Source organism: Balaenoptera borealis (assembly GCF_965194805.1).
Source record: "Balaenoptera borealis genome assembly, chromosome: 16".
NCBI lineage: Eukaryota > Metazoa > Chordata > Mammalia > Artiodactyla > Balaenopteridae > Balaenoptera > Balaenoptera borealis.
Genome location: NC_138872.1, coordinates 14,951,536 through 14,976,011, shown reverse-complemented (window position 1 = coordinate 14,976,011; position 24,476 = coordinate 14,951,536). Strand labels below are relative to the sequence as shown.

At 50.7% G+C, this 24,476-nt stretch overlaps 1 protein-coding gene across 1 annotated transcript; it reads left to right on the top strand.

The window, feature by feature from the left end:
• The first annotated feature begins 12 nt into the window (after positions 1 to 12).
• On the top strand, positions 13 to 24,464 carry MMP9 (matrix metallopeptidase 9). Its single transcript, XM_082362821.1, has 13 exons — positions 13 to 16,984; positions 17,491 to 17,723; positions 18,089 to 18,237; positions 18,534 to 18,662; positions 18,751 to 18,924; positions 19,129 to 19,302; positions 20,076 to 20,252; positions 20,374 to 20,529; positions 21,497 to 21,782; positions 21,903 to 22,042; positions 22,399 to 22,549; positions 22,641 to 22,744; positions 24,149 to 24,464. The coding sequence occupies exons 1-13, from the start codon at positions 16,850 to 16,852 to the stop codon at positions 24,265 to 24,267; spliced, it is 2,127 nt and encodes a 708-aa protein (XP_082218947.1). The 5' UTR covers positions 13 to 16,849; the 3' UTR covers positions 24,268 to 24,464.
• Positions 24,465 to 24,476: the final 12 nt, after the last annotated feature.

Below are 24,476 nucleotides of genomic sequence, written 5' to 3'. Positions count from 1 at the left end.
AGCCACAACTACTGAGCCCGCGTGCCGCAACTACTGAAGCCTGCATGCCCTAGGGCCAGCACGCTGCAACTACTGAGCCCACGTGCTGCAACTACTGAAGCCTGCGTGCCTAGAGCCCGTGTTCCACAACAAGAGAAGCCACCGCAATGAGAAGCCCGTGCACCACAATGAAGAGCAGCCCCCGCATGCAGTAACTAGAGAAAGCCTGCACGCAGCAGCGAAGACCCAATGCAACCAAAAATAAATAAAATTAATTAAAAAAAAAACCTGCTTGAAAAAAAGTAATATATCCAAAAACTAGTCTATGTTCATGGTTAAAAAAAATTTGAGATGTACAAAAGGTGTGAAGTTCAGGCAAAAATCTCTCTCCCTGTCTGCCAATCTCAGTGACTTCCTAGAGGTAACCAATGTTGTCGGGTCCTTGTGTACCATCCAGAAATGTTTTAAGAATCTGCACACACTGGATATATAATACTCACTGTTGCAGACATTACCCCCCAACCCCACCCCAACACACACAATAGTTCTTGTCTTGGATAGTTTTCTATAAGCACATAGAGATATTTCTCATTCTTTTCTTTTTAAAATTTATTTATTTTATTTATTTTTGGCTGCATTGGGTCTTCATTGCTGCGTTCGGGCTTCCTCTAGTTGCAGCGAGCGGGGGCCACTCTTCGTTGTGGTGCGCGGTCTTCTTGTTGCGGTGGCTTCTCTTGTTGCAGAGCACGGACTCTAGGCGTGCGGGCTTCAGTAGTTGTGGCTCGCGGGCTTAGTTGCTCCGCAGCATGTGGGATCTTCCCGGACCAGGGCTCGAACCCATGTCCCCTGCATTGGCAGGTGGATTCTTAACCACTGCGCCACTAGGGAAGCCCTATTTCTCATTCTTTTTAATGACTGGGTAGGATTCCACTTTATCGATGTACCATATATAATCAGTTCCCTACTAGTGGGCACTTAGGTTCATTGTTTGCTATCATAAACAGTGTGGCAATAAACATCTTTGAAACTATATCTGCTTGAGTTGCAAGAATAGTACAATTAACGTGTATGTTAGTATACTTGTAAAAAAAAAATCTTAGCAGTGAAATTGCTGCATCAAAAGGTATGTCCATTTAAATTATTTCCAAATTACATTCTCAAAAGTTCTCACCTATTTACATTCTTAGCAATGATATATGAGGTTGTCTGTTGCTCCATGCCCTTATTGATTTGTAAGCACTCTTTGTATATGAGTTCTTTGTCTCCCCTTTGTGTTGCAATTTTTTTTTCCCATTGGAGCATTTGGGTGTGTTTTTTTTTTAGTTAACTTTAAAAAAAATTGTATTCTTTTTTTATTTATCTTTATTGAAGTAAAATTCACATAACAAAATGAATCATTTTAAAGTTTACAATTCAATAGTGTTTCATACATTCATAATATTGTGCAACCACCACCTCTATCAAGTTTCAAAACATTTTTTTATCACCTCAAAAGAAAACCTCATATTCATTAAGCAATCTAGCTCCATCCTCCCCTCCCCTTAGGGCCATTTTGGTTTTGGCCATTTATTTTTCTGTATTAAAAATTTTTAATCTCTTTTTCTTTTTTCTTTTTTTGGCCGCACCGCACTGCTTGTGGGATCTTAGTTCCCCAACCAGGGGTCAAACCCGTGCCCCTGTAGTGGAAGCATGGAGTCCTAACCACTGGACCTCCAGGGAATTTCCAAAATTTATTAATCTTTTTCATAATAGCTTTGCAATTTTGTATCTTGCATAGAAATGCTTTCCCCACTTGAAGATTATTAAAAAGCAAATAATTTAAAAATTATTATGAATGGTTAGTGAAATCTTAGAACCTGGGAACCACTGTTCTAGACAACCCTCATTAGTGTGATTTCCCAGAGAACAAGGGTCTCCACTGGTCCCCATCTCTAGCACCAAGCACAAAGTTAGAGAATAAATATTCAGTGAATGTTTGTTGAAGGCAATTCCTACCTCAAGAGTATGAAAAAAAAAATGTCTCACATTCTCTTGTAGTCCTTTCAGGGTGTTTTTTTTTTTTTTCTTAATTAAATTTTTCATCCATCTGGAATTTATTTTGGTGATTGGATGTAGAGATACAGCTTTATTTTTTTCCGAGTGGCTAGCCAGTTGGACCAACACCATATTGAATAATCTGTCTTCCTCTACTAATGTGAAATGCCACCTTTAGCAGATAGTACATTCCTGCATGTCTTCAGCTCTATTTCTGGACTCTCTATCTGTCCTGGTGACCTCTCTGTCTGGGATTCTGTATCTTTTAAAGCTCCCCAGGTGGTTCTGGTACAGCCCATCTGCAGCTGGTGCTTATCTATCAGGAGATATGTTTTCGGATGCTTAGTAAAATGAAGGAAAAAATTGTCATAAAGTTAAATGTCATTTGATGGGCCCATCTTTTATTTTATTTTATTTATTTATTTATTTATTTATGGCTGTGTTGGGTCTTCGTTTCTGTGCGAGGGCTTTCTCTAGTTGCGGCAAGTGGGGGCCACTCTTCATCGCGGTGCGTGGGCCTCTCACTATCACGGCCTCTCGTTGCGGAGCACAGGCTCCAGACGCGCAGGCTCAGCAATTGTGGCTCATGGGCCTAGTCGCTCCGCGGCATGTGGGATCTTCCCGCATGTGGGATCTTCCCAGATCAGGGCTCGAACCCGTGTCCCCTGCATTGGCAGGCAGATTCTCAACCACTGCGCCACCAGGGAAGCCCCAGGGCCCATCTTTTATTTTGAGATTATGTCTTTACGAAACTTCCTCTTTAAAATTTTTAAAATAAATGAATGCCGATAGTAGAGAGTCATTCTGATTTCTTTATTTTTAAGTACATGTCTCTATGTAGAGAAACACACACAGATCTTAAGTGTACAGCTTGATGAATTTTCTTTAAGTGAACACACCGGTGTTCGTGCCCTAGGGCTGCTGTAACAGATAACCACAAACCTAGTGGCTTAAAACAACAGAAATTTATTCTCTTAGTTTTGGAGTTTCTCAGTCTGAAATCAAGGTGTTGGCAGGGATGCACTTAGCTCTGAGGGCTCTAAGGGAGAATCCTTCCTTGCCTCTTCCAGCCTATGGTGGTTCCAGGAATTCCTTGGCTTGTGGCAGCATCACTCCAATCTCTCTGCCTCCATCTTCACGTGGGCTTCTTCCCTGTGTCTCTGGGTCCCAAATTTCCCTCTGCCTTTCTCTTACAGGAACAGTAGTCATTAGATTTAGGGCCTGCTCTAATCCAGAATGATCTCATCTCAAAATCCCTCACTTAAAAAAAAAAAAAAAAAAATCCCTCACTTAATTAATCTGCAAAGACCCTTTTTCCAGATAAGGTTACATTTACAGATTCCAGGTGGATGTATCTTTTGCGGGGGGGTGGTGTGGAGGGGGGTGAGGAACAATTCAGCCCACTATACCACCATGTAACCAACATCCTGCATCAAGAACTAGAGCATCAGCACAGCCCTCCAACACCCATCATACTCTGCCTGGCAGCGGGGTAACCATTATCTTCTTTTCCTCTCAACTTTTATTTTGAAAACTTCTCAAACTTTCAGAAAAGTTACAGGAATAGTACAATGAACAATCCTCTAAGCTTCAGCTAGATTCAGACATTCAGTTGTTAACACATCTACGCACTTGCTTTCCCTTTGTCTCTCTCTCTCTCTCTTTATATATATATATATACACACACACACACACATATATATAATACCTCTTTTTCTGAACCACAAGGAAGTTAGTTGCAGACATCCTCATATTTCACCCCTAAAACTCCACCCTTAATCTCCAAAGAACAAGGGTAGTCTCCTACATAACCACATACAGTTATCCAATATGCAATCTATATTCAAAATTTTCCAGCTGTCCCATGAATATCCCTTAATGTGGGTTTTTTTTCTTTTTTTTTTTTAAATTTATTTATTATTTATTAATTTTTGTCTGTGTTGGGCCTTCGTTTCTGTGCGAGGGCTTTCTCTAGTTGTGGCGAGCGGGGGCCACGCTTCATCGCGGTGTGTGGGCCTCTCACTGTCGTGGCCTCTCTTGTTGCGGAGCACAGGCTCCAGACGCGCAGGCTCAGTAGTTGTGGCTCACGGGGCTAGTTGCTCCGCGGCATGTGGGATCCTCCCAGACCAGGGCTCGAACCCGTGTCCCCTGCATTGGCAGGCAGATTCTCAACCGCTGCGCCACCAGGGAAGCCCCTTAATGTGGGTTTTTAAAACTGAGAACCCGATCAAGAATTTCATATCCCTCTTAGTGTCCATGTTCTTTTTTAAAAAATTATTGTTACTGCTTTTAAAATTTTCTGGCAAAATGAAGAGTTGACAACCTTACATCAGTTCCCAAGTACCTTGGAAAATGTACTGGTCCTGGAGTCCCTGCTCTAGACCAGCAGCACAGTACGAAGAACTTTTGTGGTGATGCCAGTGCTCTGTAACATGTGCTGTTCAGCGTGGTCGCCACCAGCCACGTGTGGCTTTTGTGCACTAGAAATGTGGCTAATGAAACCGGGGAATGGATTTTCAAATTTTATTTAATTTTAATTAAAACAGCCACTTGGGCCCCATGGCTATCAGTTCAGACAGCCCAGGGTGTAGACCAACCAGAGCACAAAGCTCAGGCAGAGCCTGGGTCTGAGTTTTCTTGTCCATCCCCACGACGGTGCTGAGTGATGGGAGAAGGGAGAGGGAGGGGCTCTGAGGTCTAAGGTGGCCCTTCCACCTTGCCAGCCCATCATCCCCATGTCACTCCTTCCTCGGTGCTCCACACGTATTTATTGAGCACCTACTATGTGCTAGGCCCTGAGAATAAGGGATGAACGATCTCTGATGTGGCTTTGTCAGAAGGGATTGTAAATGTCTGTGAATGTGTCTGTCTTACACACCCGTTTGCTACCCCCTGAGGTCAGGGGCCCGGCTGGGTGCCTAGTAACGGTTTGCTGAATGAATGAATGGGATGAATGAAGGTGGGGGGAAGAAACTTCCAGATTGCATTCAAGAGGCCGGGACAGGAAGGACAGGAGAAGAGGCTGGTTCAGCTCAGGAGACGGGACTTCCTATCCAGATGCTGGCCCTGACTTGCTCTGTATTCTTGGCAAATCTCTTCCCTCCTCCAGGTCTCAGTTTTTCCAGCAGTAAAAAGAGGTGGCTGGGCTAACATCAGGGCTCAGGGCTCCTCTCAAGGTCGGGGTCAGTAGAGATGGGGAGCCGCACAGCACTTCCTCTTAAACTATCTTATATGCTGTGATTCCCTTGAGATCCAGTTCCTTAAAAGGGTTCAGGGGTTTTAAAAGCTGGGGGACTCCTGAGCCAGAGGAGGCTCCCAGAGTTTGTAAGGTCACACTCAGGACAGCCTGAATGGGGTTTTGGGGAAACTCCCTGGCTCTCCAGGTCTGCTCTGGGCCTGCACCTGCCCGAAGGTGTGCTTGCCGGGAACTTCCCTCTGAGATGATGGTCCAATCCCTGCAAGGAATGGGGATGTGGTTTGGGAAATGAGCCTCAAATCTGCGGGCAAGAGGGGAGGGGAGTGTACTTCTCACCCACCCAGGGACTGAAGGACTGGAGCCCCAGTGTTTGTATAACTTGCCTCGCCCACCCGTGGGTGACTCAGGCTGAAACTGGATGCTGTCCAAGGCACTCACTCTGTCTAAGCCTCCTTGGACAGTATCTAGAGAGTTAATTGCCTTCCACTTGCCCTTCAGGAAAATGCTGCTGCACTGACAGGTGGAGCCCAGATTGGAGGTTGGTGAAGCTGCAAAGCCCTGCTCCTTTTCCACATGGAAAACTCCTATTCACTCCTCAAAACCCAGCTGGGGTGTTGTTCCTGCTGAAGCCTTCCCTGACCTCTGACCTCTGTCCCATAGAGTTAATCACCCTCTTTTCCAATATACACACTCTGGAGCCAGACTGCCTGGCTTTGAATCCCTACTCTTCCACTTAATAGCTGTGATACCTTAGGCAAGGTATCTTAAGTACCTACATAACCTTACCTTACCTTAAGTAAGGTACCTTACTTAACTTCTCTGTGTCTCTATTTCTTCATCTGTAAAATGGGAAAAATAACAGCACCCACTGAACTGTGTAGTCATAGGATTAAATGAATTAATACATCGAAGTATTTAGGACAGTGCCTGAGCTCAAAAAAAAGCTGACCACTATTACTATTAGTTTTTCTATGTTTACGAAATACCTGCGAATACAGTGAACACAACAGATAAGGGTCCTGCCCTCAGAATTATCTCAACCTGTGGGGAGAGATAGATGAATAAGCAGGAAATTCACTCTGAATTATGAAAAATGCCACAATAAGGGAAGTGGTGGGTTGAGGGGAATCATGAGAATACGGAAGAGCCCCCCTTCCCAGCCTGGGGTGGGGGGGTCAGCAGCATTTTTCTGGAAGAAATGACATCTCAGCTGAAATCTAAAGGATGAATAAGATTTAGCCAGCATGGGGGGGAGGGCAGAGAGGGGAGATGTGGGAAGGGTTTGAGATGGAGCAGGGGCGGGGGGGAAGAATGGAGAGTGCAAAGGCCCAGAGGCCAGAGCATGAGGTTGGAGGAATAGGGGAATAGAGTGTGTGGGTGGACGCCCTTGGCATGTACACTAGTTATTGAATGCACGTCTTTGTGGTCTTTGTGGTCTGTCTCCCTCCTGGTCTGTGAGCCCCTACAGAACAAAGCTCAAGTCCCCTTTCATTCCATCTGCCCAACCAACGCCCAGCCTGGCACTCAGCAGGGCCTCAATAAATGTTTGCCAAATGGAAATGAGAGATGAGAAACTTGCCTTTCCCATCAGGGAGCAATCTCCGGCAACCTTTTCCTTTGTTTATACTTGTGAGTTAGGCGTTGTTAATAGCCTTGCAGAGTCAAGTTCATTCGTGTGTTCAGAATTGTCATCTGCTGTGCATCCCAGACTCCTGTGAGTTGGATGGTTTTGACGGGATAAAGTCAAGTTTCTGACCCAACAAGGTGACCACAGGTCCCACTCCTGTGAGTCCCTGTCTGGATGCCTTTGGTGTCTGTAAGCTATCAAGCTCAGTGTGAATACAGATGGCCTGGGGTCTGTGCAGGTGATACAGATTCTGATTCAGTAGGTTTGGGGCCTGGCCTGAGATTCTGCATTTCTGACAAGCTCCCAGGTGACGCTGATGCTGTAGGTCCATGAATTATACTTTGAATAGCAAAGCGCTAGACAACGTTGCCATTTTTCCTGGCCTTAATTGCAATGATGATTGTAAGAGCAGGTTGGAGCCTGGTTCTGAAGGGCCTTGGATGCCAGGCTGAGGAGTTCAGTCTTTATTCTGGAGACGTTCGGAAGCTATGGAAGATTTCTGAGCATGGTCAGGGACAGCTGATCAATGAGATGAATCTGGAGTGTCGGTGCTTGGGTGCAAGAGGGGCTGAGCTATTGTACTACCAGGTGAGAAGTGGCAGGGCTGCAACTGGAGCAGTGGCAGTGAGGATACAGAGGATGGAGATTGTCATGGGCTGAACTGTGCCCCCCCCATTCATATGTTGAAGTTCTAACCCACAGCACCTCAGATTGTGACTGTGTTTGGAGAGAGGGTCTTTAAAGAGGTGATTACATTAAAACAAGGTCATTAGGGAGGATACCAATCCAGTATAACTGGTATCCTTATACGAAGAAGAAATTAGGACATACAGATGCACAGAGGGAAGACCATGTGAAGACACAGGGAGAAGACGGCCATCTACAAGCCAAGGAGAGAGGCCTCAAAAGAAACCAACCCTGTCGACTCTTGATCTTGAACTTCCAGCCTCCAGGGCTATGAGAAAATAAATTTCTGTTGTTTAAGCCCCCCTAGTCTGTGGTGCTTTGTTATGGCAGCCCTAGCAGACTGATACAGAGGGGATGGATCTAAGAGAATTATCTAGATTGTCAACTCTCTGGATGACATGAGAGTGGGAGGGCAGCGCTATAGGATTACATGCAGATGGTTTGGAAATTGGGAGGCTTGGAGAGGAGAGACTGCCGTGAATAGAAGCAGGAGGGGGGAGCCAAAAGGGAGGAGCAGGGCTGGAGAGAAGTGGATTTGGGCCATGTTGCACTGGAAGAGGCTTTTGGAAATGAGGCTAGTGGTGCTTACAATCAAAGACACTCAGGAGATGGAAGAGAAGGAAGAGAATGGTCCTTGTGTCAATGGGGGCCCTTGGCTGCAAGCAACCAAAACTGGTTCAGGCTAACTTAAGCAAAAAGGAAGGTATAGAAAAGGTTTCTGGAGCCTCCCAGCAGTAATGTGAGGTCAGACTAGGAAAGTGAGCTGGAGGTAGGGGGAGCTGGTCAGCTGTGAGCAGGGACATCCTTAGGGAATTCTCAGGGCTGCTGGGCTGGCAATGCCACTTGCACACACTAACAGATTCCTTACCGGTCTCAGAAGGGACCTACTCCCTTTAGTCCATCACCGGGTAACCAAATAAAGACATGACTCCCATCACCATGTAATGAGCTCATTACTCCCATTCTAAAGATGAGGAAACTGAGGCTCAGGGAGGGAAAGTCATTTACCCCAGTTCAAATCCAGGACTGTCAGATTCCAGCCCCTTCCACGGCACCAGCTGTCACATGGCAGGCTCTTCATGGAGCCTGTGGTTGGATATAGATGGGCCTTTGCGGTGGTCCCCAAGCCAGGCCCCTTCTAGGCTGGGAAGGAATCTCACCCACCCCTCTGAAAGGGGGAGCTCCTTCACCCTGTCTACTGGTGCTCCCTGTCTTTTCCCGCTGGAGAAATCCCGCATTGCCTGTCATCAGGGGCTAGGCTGTGGTTCCAGACCTCAGGAGGCTTCTAACTTGCGTCCTCTCCGCCGGCCATCCTGCTGCATCCACGCAGAGCCTGTGCCATCTTCCCTTTATCCCATCGCCCTGGCTTCAAGTGTATCAAAGTCCCAGCGCTGCGTGAGGTTCGAACACATCTCAGCGGGCTTTTTGAATACATTAATTTTATTTTCCTCTAACATGCCATGGGGCTTTGGGGCGGGGGAAGGAGGGGGGCGCTGGAGCTCAATATGCAAATGTATGCAGATCACATCTAAATGAGGGTGTCTCAGGATTAATGGGGAGGGAAGGCAATCCGCAGGCCTGGGGCTCTGCAGTGGAGCATCCAGAAAACGGCTCTCCTGGGAGGGTGTCTTGGGCTGGGTTTCAGAGCATGTTCTTTGAAGCAATGTCTCCGCAGCACAGGGGAAGGAAGAACTGCGGAAATTGGTTCTGGATACTTCCTGGCAAAATGTTCTCAATTGCTTCAACTATGTTGGGGGTGGTTTGGGGAAGAGGGGTGTGGAATCTCTGAGCCTCTCTCAGTTACCACAGCCTGCGGGGGTCACCGATTTAGAAACCAGGGGAGCTTGCTAACATCCAATTCCGGGCCCCACTGATTACTGAATCAGAGTCTCTTGAGAACCTGTGTGTATATATATATATATATATATATATATTTTTTTTTTTTTTTTTAAGTCCCCAGCCTTGGGAAATACTGTTGCAAACGAGGAGCTCTTAATCTGGAGTCTCTCACAGGTTTCACGGGCTCTGTAGAGCATTGCTCTCATCCCCAGCTGCATATGAGAATCATGGGGACTTTAAAAAAAAAACCCAATGCTCAGGCCCATACCCCAGACCAATTAAGTCAGAATCTCTGGGGGTGAAACCCAAGCATCGCTATTCAAAAGAAAATCCCAAGAGACTCCAGTGTGCAGCCAAATTTGGGAAGCGCTGCTGAACGGTATTCTCATAAGACATTTGTTATACCTGTGCTCTTTTGGGGCTAAATTTAGCTCCAGGACCTCTACCGGTGGTACAAGAAGGAGCCTCTCCTTCTAGGAAGGGGACTGTAGTCAGGGCTGAGGTTCAGCTGGTAAGCATCAGTAGTTAAAATATTGAAATAGGGCTTCCCTGGTGGCGCAGTGGTTGAGAATCTGCCTGCCAATGTAGGGGACACGGGTTCGAGCCCTGGTCTGGGAAGATCCCACATGCCGCGGAGCAACTGGGCCCGTGAGCCACAACTACTGAACCTGCGTGTCTGGAGCCTGTGCTCCGCAACAAGAGAGGCCGCGATAGTGAGAGGCCCGCGCACCGCGATGAGGAGTGGCCCCCGCTTGCCGCAACTGGAGAAAGCCCTCGCACAGAAACGAAGACCCAACACAGCCAAAAATAAATAAAGAATTGTTAAAAAAAAAAATATTGAAATAGTTCCCTACCCATTGGAAACAGATGCTGCTTCGAAACTTTTAAGTGCCCCAGAGCCCTAGTCCCTTCCTCTAGACCCCTAGGACTGCAGATCCAGGAATGAAAGGGTTAATAATGGTCTCATACACCCCACCCCACCCCACTCCCCAAGGGACCTCCTGGAGTTCTTTGGATAGAATCACTTCTGACTGGCGGAGAGGGGTGGCCTAGTTGTTAAATATTTGAACATCAATCCTTGTTATAATACTGGGGTTAGGATTATATTATCAGCTTTACAGTCAAAAGGCCTAGGTTCCCACCTAATCTGGGTACGAGCTGTGTGACCTTGGGCAACTGGCCTCATCTTTCTGAGCTTCAGTTTCCTCATCTGTAAATGGGGTCAAAAACTCTCCCCCTAAAGCAGAGGTCTCAAACTTGAAGCCGCGGAATCACTTGGCAGACTTGTTAAAACAGAGGTTGCTGCGCCCCACCCAGAGGTGCTGATTCAATAGTTCTGGGCCGGGGGGGGGGTGGGCAGGTGAGGGTCTGCATTTCTAACCAGTTCCCAGGTGCTTGCTGCTGCTGGTCCTGGGACCACACTCGGAGAACCGCAGAACTAGAAGATGCATGAGAAAGTGTGCCCGGCCAAGAGCAGGGGTGCAACTCGGGTGTGTAAAAGGGGCAAAGAAGCTGCCAGTTGCCCTGTGTGCTGTGTGGATTCTTCTCTCCTGCTCTGTTCCCCAGGGTTCTTTCTCCATGTATCTGGAGTGACCACTCCAAGTGACCACTGAATGTTTAACCTGGGATTTCCTGAGGGGTAGGGCCTCCCCCCGTCCCCTCCCCCCGCACTGTGAACAGCACCAGGTTTAGACCTTTAGAGGCTGCAAGCACTGAGAATATGGCTCCCCTCCCCTTATGTCACCCAAAGTAAAACAACACTAAACCCCAAAATGACTATATAAGGAAGTTCACCAAAGATCTGACTTTTCCCATGCTGGCTACTTTAAGGATATTTTTTTTTCAAATATCAAAAACAATCTTTGTGGCAGGAAGGGATGAATAAGTGGAGCACAGAGGATTTTTAGGGTAGTGAAACTACTCTGTATGATAGCATAATGATGGATGCATGTTATTACACATTTGACCAAACCCATGGAATAGGTACCACCACGAGTGAGCCGGAAACTATGGACTTTGGGTGATGGTGATGGGTCAGTGAAGTTTCATCGATTGTAACAAAGGTACCACTCTGGTGGTTATGTTGATAATGGGGGAGGCTATGCACAGGTCGGGGTAGGGGTAGATGGGAAATCTCTGTGCTTCCCCTTCAATTTTCCTGTGAACTTCATACTGCTCTAAAAAAAATAAAGCCTTAATTAAAAAAATACAGACATGCAAACTTTTAAATGTGTATTTGGGGGCTACACCTGCTTTGCTGGGACCCCAAGCATAGCCCTACCTGCCAGTGGGCAATCCGATGCCGGAGGAACTGGTCCCAGGTGCATCCTCTTATCCTCTCAATTCACACACCTCTCCCTCCACAGAATCACCACCTCTTTCCTTAAAGGAAACGCCGCTTGACTGTTCCTCTGCCTCTTCTAGCTACCTTGATCGTTCCTTTTCCCTCTTTTATTCACCCGCCTCCGTTTTATTTTCCTATGGAGCCCGTCAAATACCCCACACCTGTTCCCTCTGTTGGTTCCCAGGCTTTAACCCCCTCTAGCCTGACTTCTGGACATCCTACACCCCCGAGGCTGCTTCCCCCATCGACTTCCTTCTTGCCAGATCCAGTGACCTGATCTTAGCACGAGATGTGGTGTCAGAAGGCCTAGGCAGGAGCTCTGTCACTCATCAGCTGTGTGACAGTGAGCAACTTGAAGCACTTCTCTGGGCCTCGGGTCCGTCACCTTGAAAATGGCTTCCAATCTCCGCCTCCCATGAATGCCAAGGGATTCTGAAAGCTCAGATTCAAATAGGATGTTAAGAAGATCCGCCATTTAGGTACAAATCAGAGGTGATGAGGTACATGACAGCGCTGGATAAGCTGTCAAGTGCCACCCCCCCCAACCCCGACCCCGGCATTGACTATTAGAATGATCACTGACTGAGATGGCTGGGGGCACATGCGCAATCCCAGGTCTCCTCCTTGCTAACTGTGGGCAACTCCCTGAGCCTCACAGATTCCTCACCTGTAAAACGGGCCCATGAATCCTAATTTGTAAAGTTAAGTGAGATCATGATTTCTACTTTGTACGGGTGAAAGCACTAGAGTAACAGGATCATAATAGCTAACATTCTGCCCCATCCCCACCCCTGTACCTACTATGTGCTAAAAACTTGCAGTGTCTAATCTCATTGAATCCCTCCACAGCACTATGAAGTAAGGACTGTTCTCTTTCCCATTTTACAGATGAGGAAATGGAGGCAGAGAGAGGCAAAGTAACTTGCTTAAGGTCACACAGCCAGAAGGAGTAGGAGCTGGAACTTGAACCCCGGAGGTCTGATTCCAAAGTCTATAATTCTATGACTTCCTATAGAAGGAGCTCAACACAGATAGTGGCAGGCGTGATGGTATTATTATTATTAGGGCCTCTTCCGAGTCAGCATGGGAATTGCCAACACCCTGGGGCTAGGATAGTAGGTGTGTTTGTGGGTGGCGGGGAGGGAGCTTGATGATACTCTCCCCTCGGGCAATGTCTTGCAGCGCACACGCCGCCGCCATCCTGCTTTGTCCCAGACACCAGTGTCTTCCTCACATCCTGCCCGGGCCTCTCAGGCCCCGCTGCACCTCCCCTCTTGAGCAAGTTTGGGAGAAACAGGCTGGAGTTCCCCCAGTCTAGAGAGGGGGAGAGAATCCTCATCCCGTGAGGCTGACCTCTGTCTGGGGGCCTGGAGTTACTAATAGCAGCCTGCAGAGCTGTGTCATCCAGCTGGTGACTCAGGGCTCCAGGATCAGCCCCCTCCCCATCCTGATGGGGTCTCCACCTGGATGAGGGGCTTAGAGTCCAAGTTCTGACTCTAGACAGGGTTAGGGGGTGCGCACCTGGGGGTATACCTTGCTTTCCCAGTGCCTTGGCTAAACTCTCTTGTGGTGTTGGAAGGAGGGGCTGGGGGAAGTGGGGAAGGGATGTGGTGACAGAACCACTTCCTGCCATTGCTGTGTTGAAAGCCAAGCTCCCCCAAGTTCCCCTTCATGGGGGGTTGGGGAGCCCAGAGGTAAAGGAGGAAGTTGGGAGGTGGTGAGGAAAGGAGGGGTGAATTGACTCCAAGAATCAAGCTCTGGGGTTCCTGGCGGGGTGCCCTCTCCCTGCTCCACAGCTGGTAAAAACAGCCAGCTGGCCCAGAGGCAATCACAATTAGGGTAGCAGCAAGCACTTATTATCATGTGCCAGGCACTCTATATCTGTGAACTCATTTGATTCTCACAGCCCCATAAGGTAAGCACTATTATTGCCCCATTTTACAGATGGGAAAACTGGGGCACTGACAGGTTATGTCAATGACTCAGATCACACAGTAAGTCGGTACCAGGGTGGAGACTTGAACTTCTCAGCTGATTTCCAGAGCACAGGCTCTTAGCTACCACTCCTTTCTGCCCCCCTCACTCTGTCTCTGGCTTGCTCTGTGACCTAAGAGAGGTAAATTCTCCACTCTGGGCCTCAGTTTCCTCATCTGCATGGTGGCGGTAATTGGAGTAGATAAGTTCACCTCCTTCTTGTGATGTTTGTCTCTCCATTACTAATTACTCATTCTATTTCTCCCGTACTGGACTTTCAGCTCCATGAGCTTGGGGACAAAGCCTATTTTGGCCACTACTATATTCCCAATTCTTAGCACAATGCCTGGCCCATAAAAACTCAACAAATATTTCTTGAGTAAATGGCCTTTAAGGGTTTGAGGATCATTATAAATGGCTTGAGTATATGATAAAAGTTTTGGACCCTTTACATAGAAAAATCAACATATATCAGTGGTTCTCAGCTGGGGGTGATAGTGACCCTCCCACACACCCAGGGGACATTTGGTAATGTTTGGCAACATTTCTGGTTGTCATAACTGGCAGGGGGAGGTGCTACTGGTGTGGGGTAGAGGCTGGGGATTCTACCCAACATCCCACAATGATAGGATAGCCTCTCAAAACAAAGAACTATCTGGCCCCAAACAACAATACCGTTAAATTTGAGAAATGTGACATATGTACATAGATATGGCATTTTGTACAATTTATGGCAAATTGGGGGTGGTTCATGGATTCTCCTAGAGCCCATGTCTGCTACCAGATGAAGATCCCCTCGATTGGAGGGTCTCTTTGTTTCCATCTCTAAAATCATATTGCTCTATGATCCCATACTCTGAAGTCTGGAATATAGTTCCCAAGTCCCCTGTCCTAACCTCTGATTCCCCAAAGACCGGAGCCTCCTCTCTGATCTGAAGTTGGTGCAGAGGATTAGGAGAGAAGGATTCCAGTTTTAAGTCTCCCCCCACCTCCACCCCCTGGTCATCTCATTTCCTGTAAATGGTACTAAAGGTGAAAAGCTTCAGAACCAGATAGCCCTAGGCTTTGAGTCCTGATTCTGTTGTATTAACTCACTGTGTGATCATAGCTAAGCGCCTTAACCACTCTGAATCTCCGTTTCCTCTTCTAAAAATGGGAAGGGTACTTACACCTACCTCACAGAGTGGTGGGGATGAAATGAGATGCTTATGGGGAACTTAACACAGTACTCAACACAGTAAATCTCAAAGAATGCATTATTATTATGGTTCAGAGGTGAAGTGACTTGCCCAGGGTCACACAGCCAGGAGATGGCAGAGCTGGGAATGAAAACCAGAACTGTGCGACTCCAAAACAGATGTTCATTAATTCGTGAACTCTAGGGCTTCAATTTTCCCATAAAGGAAGTTAACTGTCTCCATCTCATAGACTGATTTATTAGATAAGCATATAAAGTGCCTGGCACATAGTAAGCCCTTTAAATACAGCTTGTCAAATTGTTGCTGTAGTCCTTCCCAAATAATGCTTTGAATAAGGCAAATATAGATCCTAGCTCACACTGGCTGGTTGGGAAGAAGGGAGGGAGGGAAGATGCTTGTTATTGGCATAAGGGGTGATAATTGGGGCTGGCGCTTGTGCTGGGTTGAGCAGTTCTGGAGAAGTGAAAGGGCTTCCAGAGATCATCCCCACCCCCCTCCTGCTATTTTGCAGCCGAAGAGTCCAAAGCCCAGAGAGGGGAAGGCATTTACTCTAGTTCACACAGCAGATTAGAGTCCAAGACCCCGTCTCCTGATTCCAGGTCAGAATCATGGTCTTGGCTCAGATAATTAAAAGCGATCACAGCCATCTCTTGAATACTTGCAACATACACTGTCCTAAGTATTTTATGTGCTGGATCTCATTTTACCCTCACATCAATTTAGGGACAAAGGGCCCTTTTAAATTTATTTTTATTGTTTAGTTATTTATTTTTTGGAGTTCACGTACATTTATTCAATTGACACCAGTGGGGAGTGGGGGTAGACAGGTTTTTCTTTTCTTCCACACAAACCGGAAGACAATTTCACACAGTTTCCCCAAGTGGGGAAGTCTAAATCAACGCACACCCAGTGGACAGAGAACGCAGATAGCAGCCCGCTGTCCAGATATTTGCACATAATTATAGGACCCCTGCCACAGGATGCGCCCTGGTCCACCACACCCCCACCTCTCCAGACCCTCCTCTCCCACCCCAACCTCATTGCCTTTAGCTACAGTAAATACCCCAGGGCCTGGGACATAGCAGACCGCTTAGGGGGCTGCTGGCCCTGGATGGCTGGACCCAGCCGGCCACGGGAAAAGGGTAAAGCTCAGAAGGGCTTTTTTTACAGCTGAGGAAACAAACTCACAGTGGTGAAGACATTTGCCCAAGGCACTGAAGGAATGAAGCCATGTCTGCTGGCTTCCAGATGCCACAAACTCCCCCTTTTACTATCCTGAACCATCCAGCCTGTCGAAGACAGGGGGTTGTCCCCGTGGAATCCCCCGATTCCTGCCAAGCAGAGCCCATGCCTTCTGCTCTCAGGTGGAGCAGAGGAGGAAGCTGAATCAAGGAAGGCTTCCAGGAAGAAGAGGACAGAGCCTGGGAGTGTAGGGAGGGGCCCACGAGGGGGTCTGACTGGGAAGGGGGATCATTAGGTTCAGAAAGAAGCCTCAGGGAATTTTCCATCCTTTTCTCTTAGGCTGACCACTTGGGGCCTTCAGATGGAGGGCTCAGGGAGTCCTCCAGCCGTGCCTCCCTCCCTAGCTCTCACACAGTTCTCACAAGCTCTGCAGTTTGCAAAACCCAATCCTTCCCCTATGGGCCTGTGGTTTCCTGTGGGTCTGGGGTCCTGCCTGACTCGGCAATGGGGACTGTGGGCAGGAGGGAGAGGGGGAGGTGGTGTAAGCCCTTTCTTTGCCTTCTCATGCTGGGACTGCCCAACACACACACACACACACACACACACACACACACACACACACACACACACACACCACACACACACACACACACACACACACACACACCATTCCCTGAGTCAGCTCTCGCCCCAGCCTGTCGGGGAGGGGCGGGGTCACTGATTCATTTGACAGCGCCTCTTTAAAGCCCCCACAAGGGCAGCTGCAGCCAGACACTGCTACCCTCACCATGAACCCCTGGCAGCCCTTGGTCCTGGCGCTCCTGGTGCTGGGCTGCTCTGCTGCCCCCAGACCACGCCAGCCCACCTTTGTAGTCTTCCCGGGAGAACTACAAAGCGATCTCACCGACAGGCAGCTGGCAGAGGTAGGCACACACTCCAGCCTAGAGTTGGGAAGGGCTGGCTAGGAGTCCCAGGAAGGACATGGGCTCTCAGAGGAGATACTTAGGGGCATGTTGGGGGGTGATGGGCACCTCTGGAGAACAGAGGTGTCCAGGCTCGGGCACTGGGATGCTCTGGACAGTGATTGCCAGGAATGGGCTAATGAGGGTTTCCTAGATGGGCAACGGGAAGTGGTGAAGGGGCATTGGAGGGTTCTGGAGTGAGGATGGGCTGGGGATGAACAGGGGTAAACCCTAGGAGGCCCTGAGGTAGGCATGGGCCAGGGGCATCCAGGGGTGGAAAGGAGCTGAGGATGTCTACAGGGAGGGGAGATTCTTGGGTGGGCACAGGCACTGGTATGCAGGGTACCCAGTCCTGGATACAACACCTTGTTGCTAGTCCCTGAGAGCCTGGAGGGATGGAGTCCTCACCCAGCAGGTCAGAGAAAGGAAGTCAGGGCTCTGGGATGTCTCTGCCCCTCCTTCCACAGGAATATCTGTACCGCTACGGCTACACTCATGTGGCAGAGATAAGGGAGGATGAGCAGTCCCTGCGTCGGCCTCTGCAGCGTCTCCAGCGGCGCCTGGCCCTGCCGGAGACTGGCGAGCTGGACAGCACCACCCTGAATGCCATGCGTGCCCCGCGCTGCGGCGTCCCAGACCTGGGCAGATTCCAGACCTTTGAGGGCGACCTCAAGTGGCACCATCACAACATCACCTACTGGTGCGAGGCTGGGCCCCCCGGGGGCGAGCGGGGCGTGGTGGGGAGAGGCCGTCCTGGTGGTCAACACGTCCCGTCTTAGGCCCATCCCTGGGTTTCACTAAACCAGGGATTTAGTGAGCCCAGGGCAAGCGGCTCCACCTCTGAGCCTTCGTTCCCCCATGGGAAACGACCTCGCAGTCTGAGTCCTCCTGTCGGGGCCGTTGTGAGTGTCCAAAGAGAAAAATGCGTCTGAAAGTGCTTTAGAGCTGAAAGCGTGGAGCGCAGACAGCGCTGTGTATCTGAAGTTGCTGAGACACGGGGTGTCGCTGCTGCTCCGGATCCCGCCTCTCACTTCCGACCTCTAGCCTCCTGCCTTTCCCCTGCAGGATCCAAAACTACTCGGAAGACTTGCCGCGCTCCGTGATCGACGACGCCTTTGCCCGTGCTTTCGCGCTCTGGAGCGCGGTGACGCCGCTCACCTTCACTCGCGTGTACGGCCGTGAAGCCGACATCGTCATCCAGTTTGGTGTTAGGGGTGAGAACGCGAGAAGGGGAAAGCCAGGAGAATCTGAGAGGGGACAGAGGAGGGAGGACCTCGGAGAGAGTAGAGGGGGCCCTGGACCCGGATTTCTCTTGCTTGTCCCCGCAGCCCTGGCTGCCGCTCGCCCTTATGGCGCCCCCTGCTGACCGACACCTCACAGTGCGGGGACGCAAATCTTGGACAGCGGCTCCTAGGCTGGATTGCAGCCCGCACTCAGTCCAGCGCCCTTGGGCAGTGCACAACCTGCGCAACCGTACGCGGCTAACTCTCTTCTCCACCTGCTTCTTCAGAGCACGGAGATGGGTATCCCTTCGATGGAAAGAACGGGCTCCTGGCACACGCCTTTCCTCCTGGCCCAGGCATTCAGGGAGACGCCCACTTCGACGATGAAGAGTTATGGTCTCTGGGCAAAGGCGTCGGTGAGATTCCCGAACCGCCCCGGTCTCCATTCCCTTCTCCTCTCACGCGCATCACCAGCCGCCCTGACCCCGTCTCCCTTTCCTGCAGTGGTTCCGACCTACTTCGGAAACGCAAAGGGCGCCACCTGCCACTTCCCCTTCACCTTCGAGGGCCGCTCCTACTCCGCCTGCACCACGGACGGCCGCTCCGACGAAATGCTCTGGTGCAGCACCACGGCCGACTACGACACCGACAGCCAGTTCGGCTTCTGCCCCAGCGAGAGTGAGTACCCACCCTCCTCGAGGGTCCAGAACGCTGGGTTTTTACCCCAGCCTTGCCGCTAGTGCTGTGTGGCCTGCAAAGCACTGTCCTGTTCTCTGGGTCCGTTCCCCCGTTGTGAAAGGAGGCGAGGAGGGGTGGAGGACACAGGTGGCTTGTGGGTCAATAAACTCGTGGCGCCTTCGGGTAATCGCGTGGGCCTCCCAGGACTCTACACCCAGGACGGCAATGCGGACGGCAAGCCCTGCGTTTTTCCGTTCACCTTTGAGGGCCGCTCCTACTCTGCCTGTACCACCGACGGTCGCTCGGACGGCTACCGCTGGTGCGCCACCACCGCCAGCTATGACCAGGACAAGCTCTTTGGCTTCTGCCCGACCCGAGGTACCTCTGCCCCACCTACCTGATTCAGCCTCGCCCCCTAATTCCGCGTCGGTCCCCGAGCGTGGCTCTTCCACCCATCAGCTTGTCCTTCTACTCCCAGTCGGTCCTCAGGACAGCCGTGACTCTGGCCGCCATCACCACGGCTCCTCCCCCTGCCTTCCTATTGCTGCCGCCGCATTCGCGGAGGCCTCGCCTTTTAGCCCTGCTTGCAGCCTCTCCCTGGGCCTCTGATCCTCAGGCCCCGCCCACCAGTCTAGCCTGGTCTACGCTGCGTGCGGCACCACGCCCCCTAAGCTTTTTTTTTTTTTTTAATTTATTTTATTTTTGGCTACGTTGGGTCTTTGTTGCTGTGTGCGGGCTTTTCTCTATTTGCGGCGAGCGGGGGCTACTCTTCCTTGTGGTGCGCGAGCTTCTCATTGCGGTGGCTTCTCTTGTTGCGGAGCACCGGCTCTAGGTGCCGGGGGCTTCAGTAGTTGCAGTACGCAGGCTCAGTAGTTGTGGCTCGCGGCTCTAGAGCGCAGGCTCCGTAGTTGTGGTGCACGGGCTTAGTTGCTCCGCGGCATGTGGGATCTTCCCGGACCAGGGCTCGAACCCGTGTCCCCTGCCTTGGCAGGCGGATTCTTAACCACTGTGCCACCAGGGATGCCCCCCCCCCCCACCACCACAAGCTTTTAAAATAGGTCTCCAAGTGTCTCTCTCTCCATGATTGGCCCGCCCCTGGGTCTTTATTGGACTCACCCACTTGGCTCACCAGAGGCCCTGGGTCTCTCTAGTTGACACGACGGTGACCGAGGGCAACTCGGCGGGGGAGCTGTGCGTCTTCCCCTTCATCTTCCTGGGCAAGGAGTACTCGGCCTGCACCAGAGAGGGCCGCCATGATGGGCAGCTCTGGTGCGCCACCACCTCCAACTTCGACAGAGACAAGAAGTGGGGCTTCTGCCCGGATCAAGGTGGGCATGGTTCTGAGATTCCCAGGCTGGGACCTCAGCCAGGGCAGTAGTGTCCGGGAGGGATGGCCGGGGCTGGGAGCTCGGCTCAGGGCTCACGTCTCAGGCTCCCTCTTTCGTCCAGGATACAGCCTGTTCCTTGTGGCGGCGCACGAGTTTGGCCACGCGCTGGGCTTAGATCACTCGTCTGTGCCAGAGGCGCTCATGTACCCCATGTACAGTTTCACTGAGAAGCACCCCCTGCATAAGGACGATGTGCAGGGCATCCAGCATCTGTATGGTGAGGGTGTGGGGCAGGGACGGAGGGAGGAGAGGGAAAGGCTGGGCTCTGCCGGCCGCGAGTACCCCGAGAATGCAGAGGAGGGGAAAGTTAGGACCCCCAACATCTATCTTCTGGAGACCCTGGCCAATGGGTACAATTGTTGCCAGGTCAGTGCTTGGAGATGGTGATAAAGAGCCCAGACTCTAGAGTGAGACAGACATAGGTTCAAAAGCCAGTCCAGCCACTTCCTGGCTAGATGACTTTGGATATGTTACTTCACCCCTCAACTTCCTCATCTGTAAAGTGAGGCTAACACCTGCCTCATGGGGTTGTTAGGAGGCTTAAGTGAGCTAGAATAATGCCTGGCATATAGTAAGCACCATATAAGTGTTTGACATTTTTATTATTATCACCACTTATTATCATTAGTATATTTCCTCATTAAAAATGGAGATATTAAAGAATCTACTTCATAGTTTTTTTTTTCTGAAGATCAAACAAGCTAATGTGAATATTTTAAAATATAAATTTATTTATTTTTGACTGCGTTGGGTCTTTGTTGCCGTGCGTGGGCTTCAGTAGTTGTAGCACGTGGGCTCAGTAGTTGTGTCACACGCGCTTAGTTGCTCCACGGCATGTGGGATCTTCCCAGACCAGGGCTCAAACCCGTGTCCCCTGCACTGGCAGGTGGATTCTTACCGCTGCGCCACCAGGGAAGTCCCTAATGTGAGTTTATAAAGCTCCTAGCACTGTTTGGCATTCAGGTTGAGAGCTCAAAAAACACTTCTCTCTCAGCAGCCTGGGGATGGGGGTGAGTATGTGAAAGGAAGCGGCCTGCCCAGGGCTGGGGGGAGGCAGGGTCCAGCGTCTAGAGTGCGGAGAGTGAGCGCCAGGGGCCTCACTGGTAGGCTTTGGGGGAGCAGACAGTCCATGGGCACAGCGCTCCGTAGGAACAGGGGCTGTCTCATGCGGTGTCTCTTTTTAGGTCCTCGCCCCAAACCTGAACCACGGCCTCCAACCACTGCCGCAGCTGAACCGCAGCCCACCGCCCCTCCCACGGTCTGCGCCACGGGGCCTCCCACTGCCCCCCCCCCAGAACGCCCCACTGCTGGCTCCACAGGCCCCCCTTCCGCTGGCCCCACGGGTCCTCCCACTGCTGGCCCTTCTGCGATCCCTACACGGTCCCTGGATCCAGCGGACGATGTCTGCAACGTGAACATCTTCGACGCCATCGCGGAGATCGGGAATCGCCTGTATCTCTTCAAGGATGGGTGAGGGGCAGGGGCTGTGAGGTTTCGGGAAGGGGCTTGGAGGCGGGACCTGCCTGTGTCTCCCCGCCCACTGACCTTGTGTTCAAGGTTCAGTGCCAGCCGTTCCCTTTTCTCGTCCAGGAGGTACTGGCGACTCTCTGAGAGTGGGGGACGCCGGTTGCAGGGTCCCTTCCTTATCAAGAACACGTGGCCTGCGCTGCCCCGCAAGCTGGACTCCGCTTTTGAGGATCCGCTCACGAAGAAGATTTTCTTCTTCTCTGGTTAGTTTCCTGCTTTCTTCCTTCCCTATCCGCCCCCCCCCCCAAACACACACACACACACACACACACACACCAACCTAGAAGGACCAAGAGACCGAGGACAATTCATAAAACGTCTTGTGTGCATTAGAAAAAGACGCCCCCTTCTGGCGGATACAATTTAGCAAATTTAGCAGGGGCTGAATTTCAGCCCTCCTCACCGCACCCTTGGACAATCGTACCGAGAGGCTCTGCTCCTTGGGCACACAGACTGCGGGCACGCCGGGCGCGGAAAGGCCTCGCTGCGTTCTCCCTCTTGATATTCAAGGAGAGTATATGCCCCGCCCCCAGACCGATGTGACCCTTCTCTCCTGCAGGGCGCCAAGTGTGGGTGTACACAGGCGCGTCGGTGCTAGGCCCAAGGCGTCTGGACAAGCTGGGCCTGGGCCCGGAAGTGGCCCAAGTCACCGGGGCCCTGCCGCGCGCCGGGGGTAAGGTGCTGCTGTTCAGCAGGCAGAGCTTCTGGAGGTGAGAGTCCCGGGACCGCCGGCAGGGGGAGCCCAGGCGCCATCCGACTGCCCGCCGGCTCAGCAACTGTCTCCTCGCTGCCGTCCTGCAGGTTCGACGTGAAGACACAGAAGGTGGATCCCCGGAGCGCCACCCCAGTGGACCAGATGTTCCCCGGGGTGCCCCTGAGTACTCACGACATCTTTCAGTACCAAGGTGAGGGATGAGGACGAGGGTCGGGGGAGGATCCCTCCCTGAGACACCTCCCACGGTAGGTTCCCCTGCCTTAGTGATTGGTCAAATTCTGAGAGAGAGAAAGAAAAAGCCCCTGGAGATTGAGGCAAATGCCCCAGCACAGGTGAGTTCCCTATAGAGGCAGGGATCTTACCAGATCATTCAGGGACACAGGGGCACAACCAGAACTAGGACCCAGATTTCCTGTTTCCCCAGCTGAAAGCCCTTTCCCCTACAAGTACAGGACACCTGGTTTGCATGGAGGCTCATTCCTTTATTAGACAATATTTATCAAGTGCCTATAATGTGCCAGGCACTGTGCTGCCACTGGGGATACAGTGATAAATAAGACAGTTCATAGCTGTGTGTCTTTGGGCAAGTCACTGCTACTCACAGAGTCTCAGTTTCCCCATCTGTAAAATGGGGGTGGTAGCTGGAGGTACACTTGCTTTCTCTTTCTCACTGCTCACCTCCAATCAGCTGACAAGTTCTGTTGACTCAGCCGCCAAAATATTCACAAGCTCTGCAAACACCCTAGTCCAAGCCATACTGGTTGTCCAATACCTTTAATATATTCTGTGAGAGTAGGGAGGGGCTAGGAGTGGAGGGCGATGGTTTTGTGGGTGACTCCAGACCCATTCCAAGGTCAAAGAAATTAACATGACCTGATCTGACCCCCTCCCCCCTCCTCATCCCCTCCCACTACTCCTGTCATTCCCTTTGCTCTGCTCCACTCACACTAGCCTCTGGCTGTTCTCTGAACACATCAAGGTCATTCCCAGCTTAGGGCCTTTGTGCCAGTTGTTCCCTCTGTCTGGAAGGTTTTCTCCCCAGATTGTCACTGGGCTGCCTCCCTCTCATCCTTTAGGTCTCAGCACTAAGGCCACCTCTTTGGAGAGGCCTTCTCTGACCCTCATTATCTATTCACTTGCTCGCTCGCTTTTAATATTTCCTCCATCGCTTTCTCCATTGTCAAAACCAATCTCATTTATTTATGCATTTGCTTGTTAATTGTCAGTCTTACCCCACTAGGGTGTAAGCACCAAAAGAACTGAGGTCATGCCTGCATTTTTCCTCTGCTGTATCCCCAGTGCCTCTAACAGTGCTTGGCACGATAAATATTGTTGGATGAATGAATGGGATTTGTTGAATGAATTGTTCTGAGTATCAACTGTGTGCCAGGCTCTGTGTCAGTGCTTTGGACAAGGAGGCCTGTGCCCTCCAGCATCTCTGTGGGGGGCAGGGTGGGGATACAGGTGTCCTATGAAAACCTTGGAAAGATCTCGAAAGGGCAGGAGGGATGATTGTAAAGATCTCACTCCTGTTTCTGTATGTGTATGTGGGAAGGTTGGAATCACCCCTCTTGGTCCTGCCTTTCCCTTGCAGAGAAAGCTTACTTCTGCCAGGATCGCTTCTACTGGCGCGTGAGTTCCCGGAATGAGGTGAATCAGGTGGACTATGTGGGCTACGTGACCTTTGACCTCCTGCACTGCCCCGAGGACTAGGGCTCCCCAGCCTGCTTCAGCGCTGCAGTGGGAGCCCCCACAGGGACCATCCCGATAGGGAATGAGCCAGTCTGCCGGATCCAAACTGGTGGGTCTGTTCTGAAGGACAAGGAGAAGGGGAGGTGGGCTGGGCCCTCTCTTCCCACCTTCTTTTTTTGTTGGAATGTTTTTAATAAACGTGGATTCTTTAACCTTTAGGAGCAGATTTA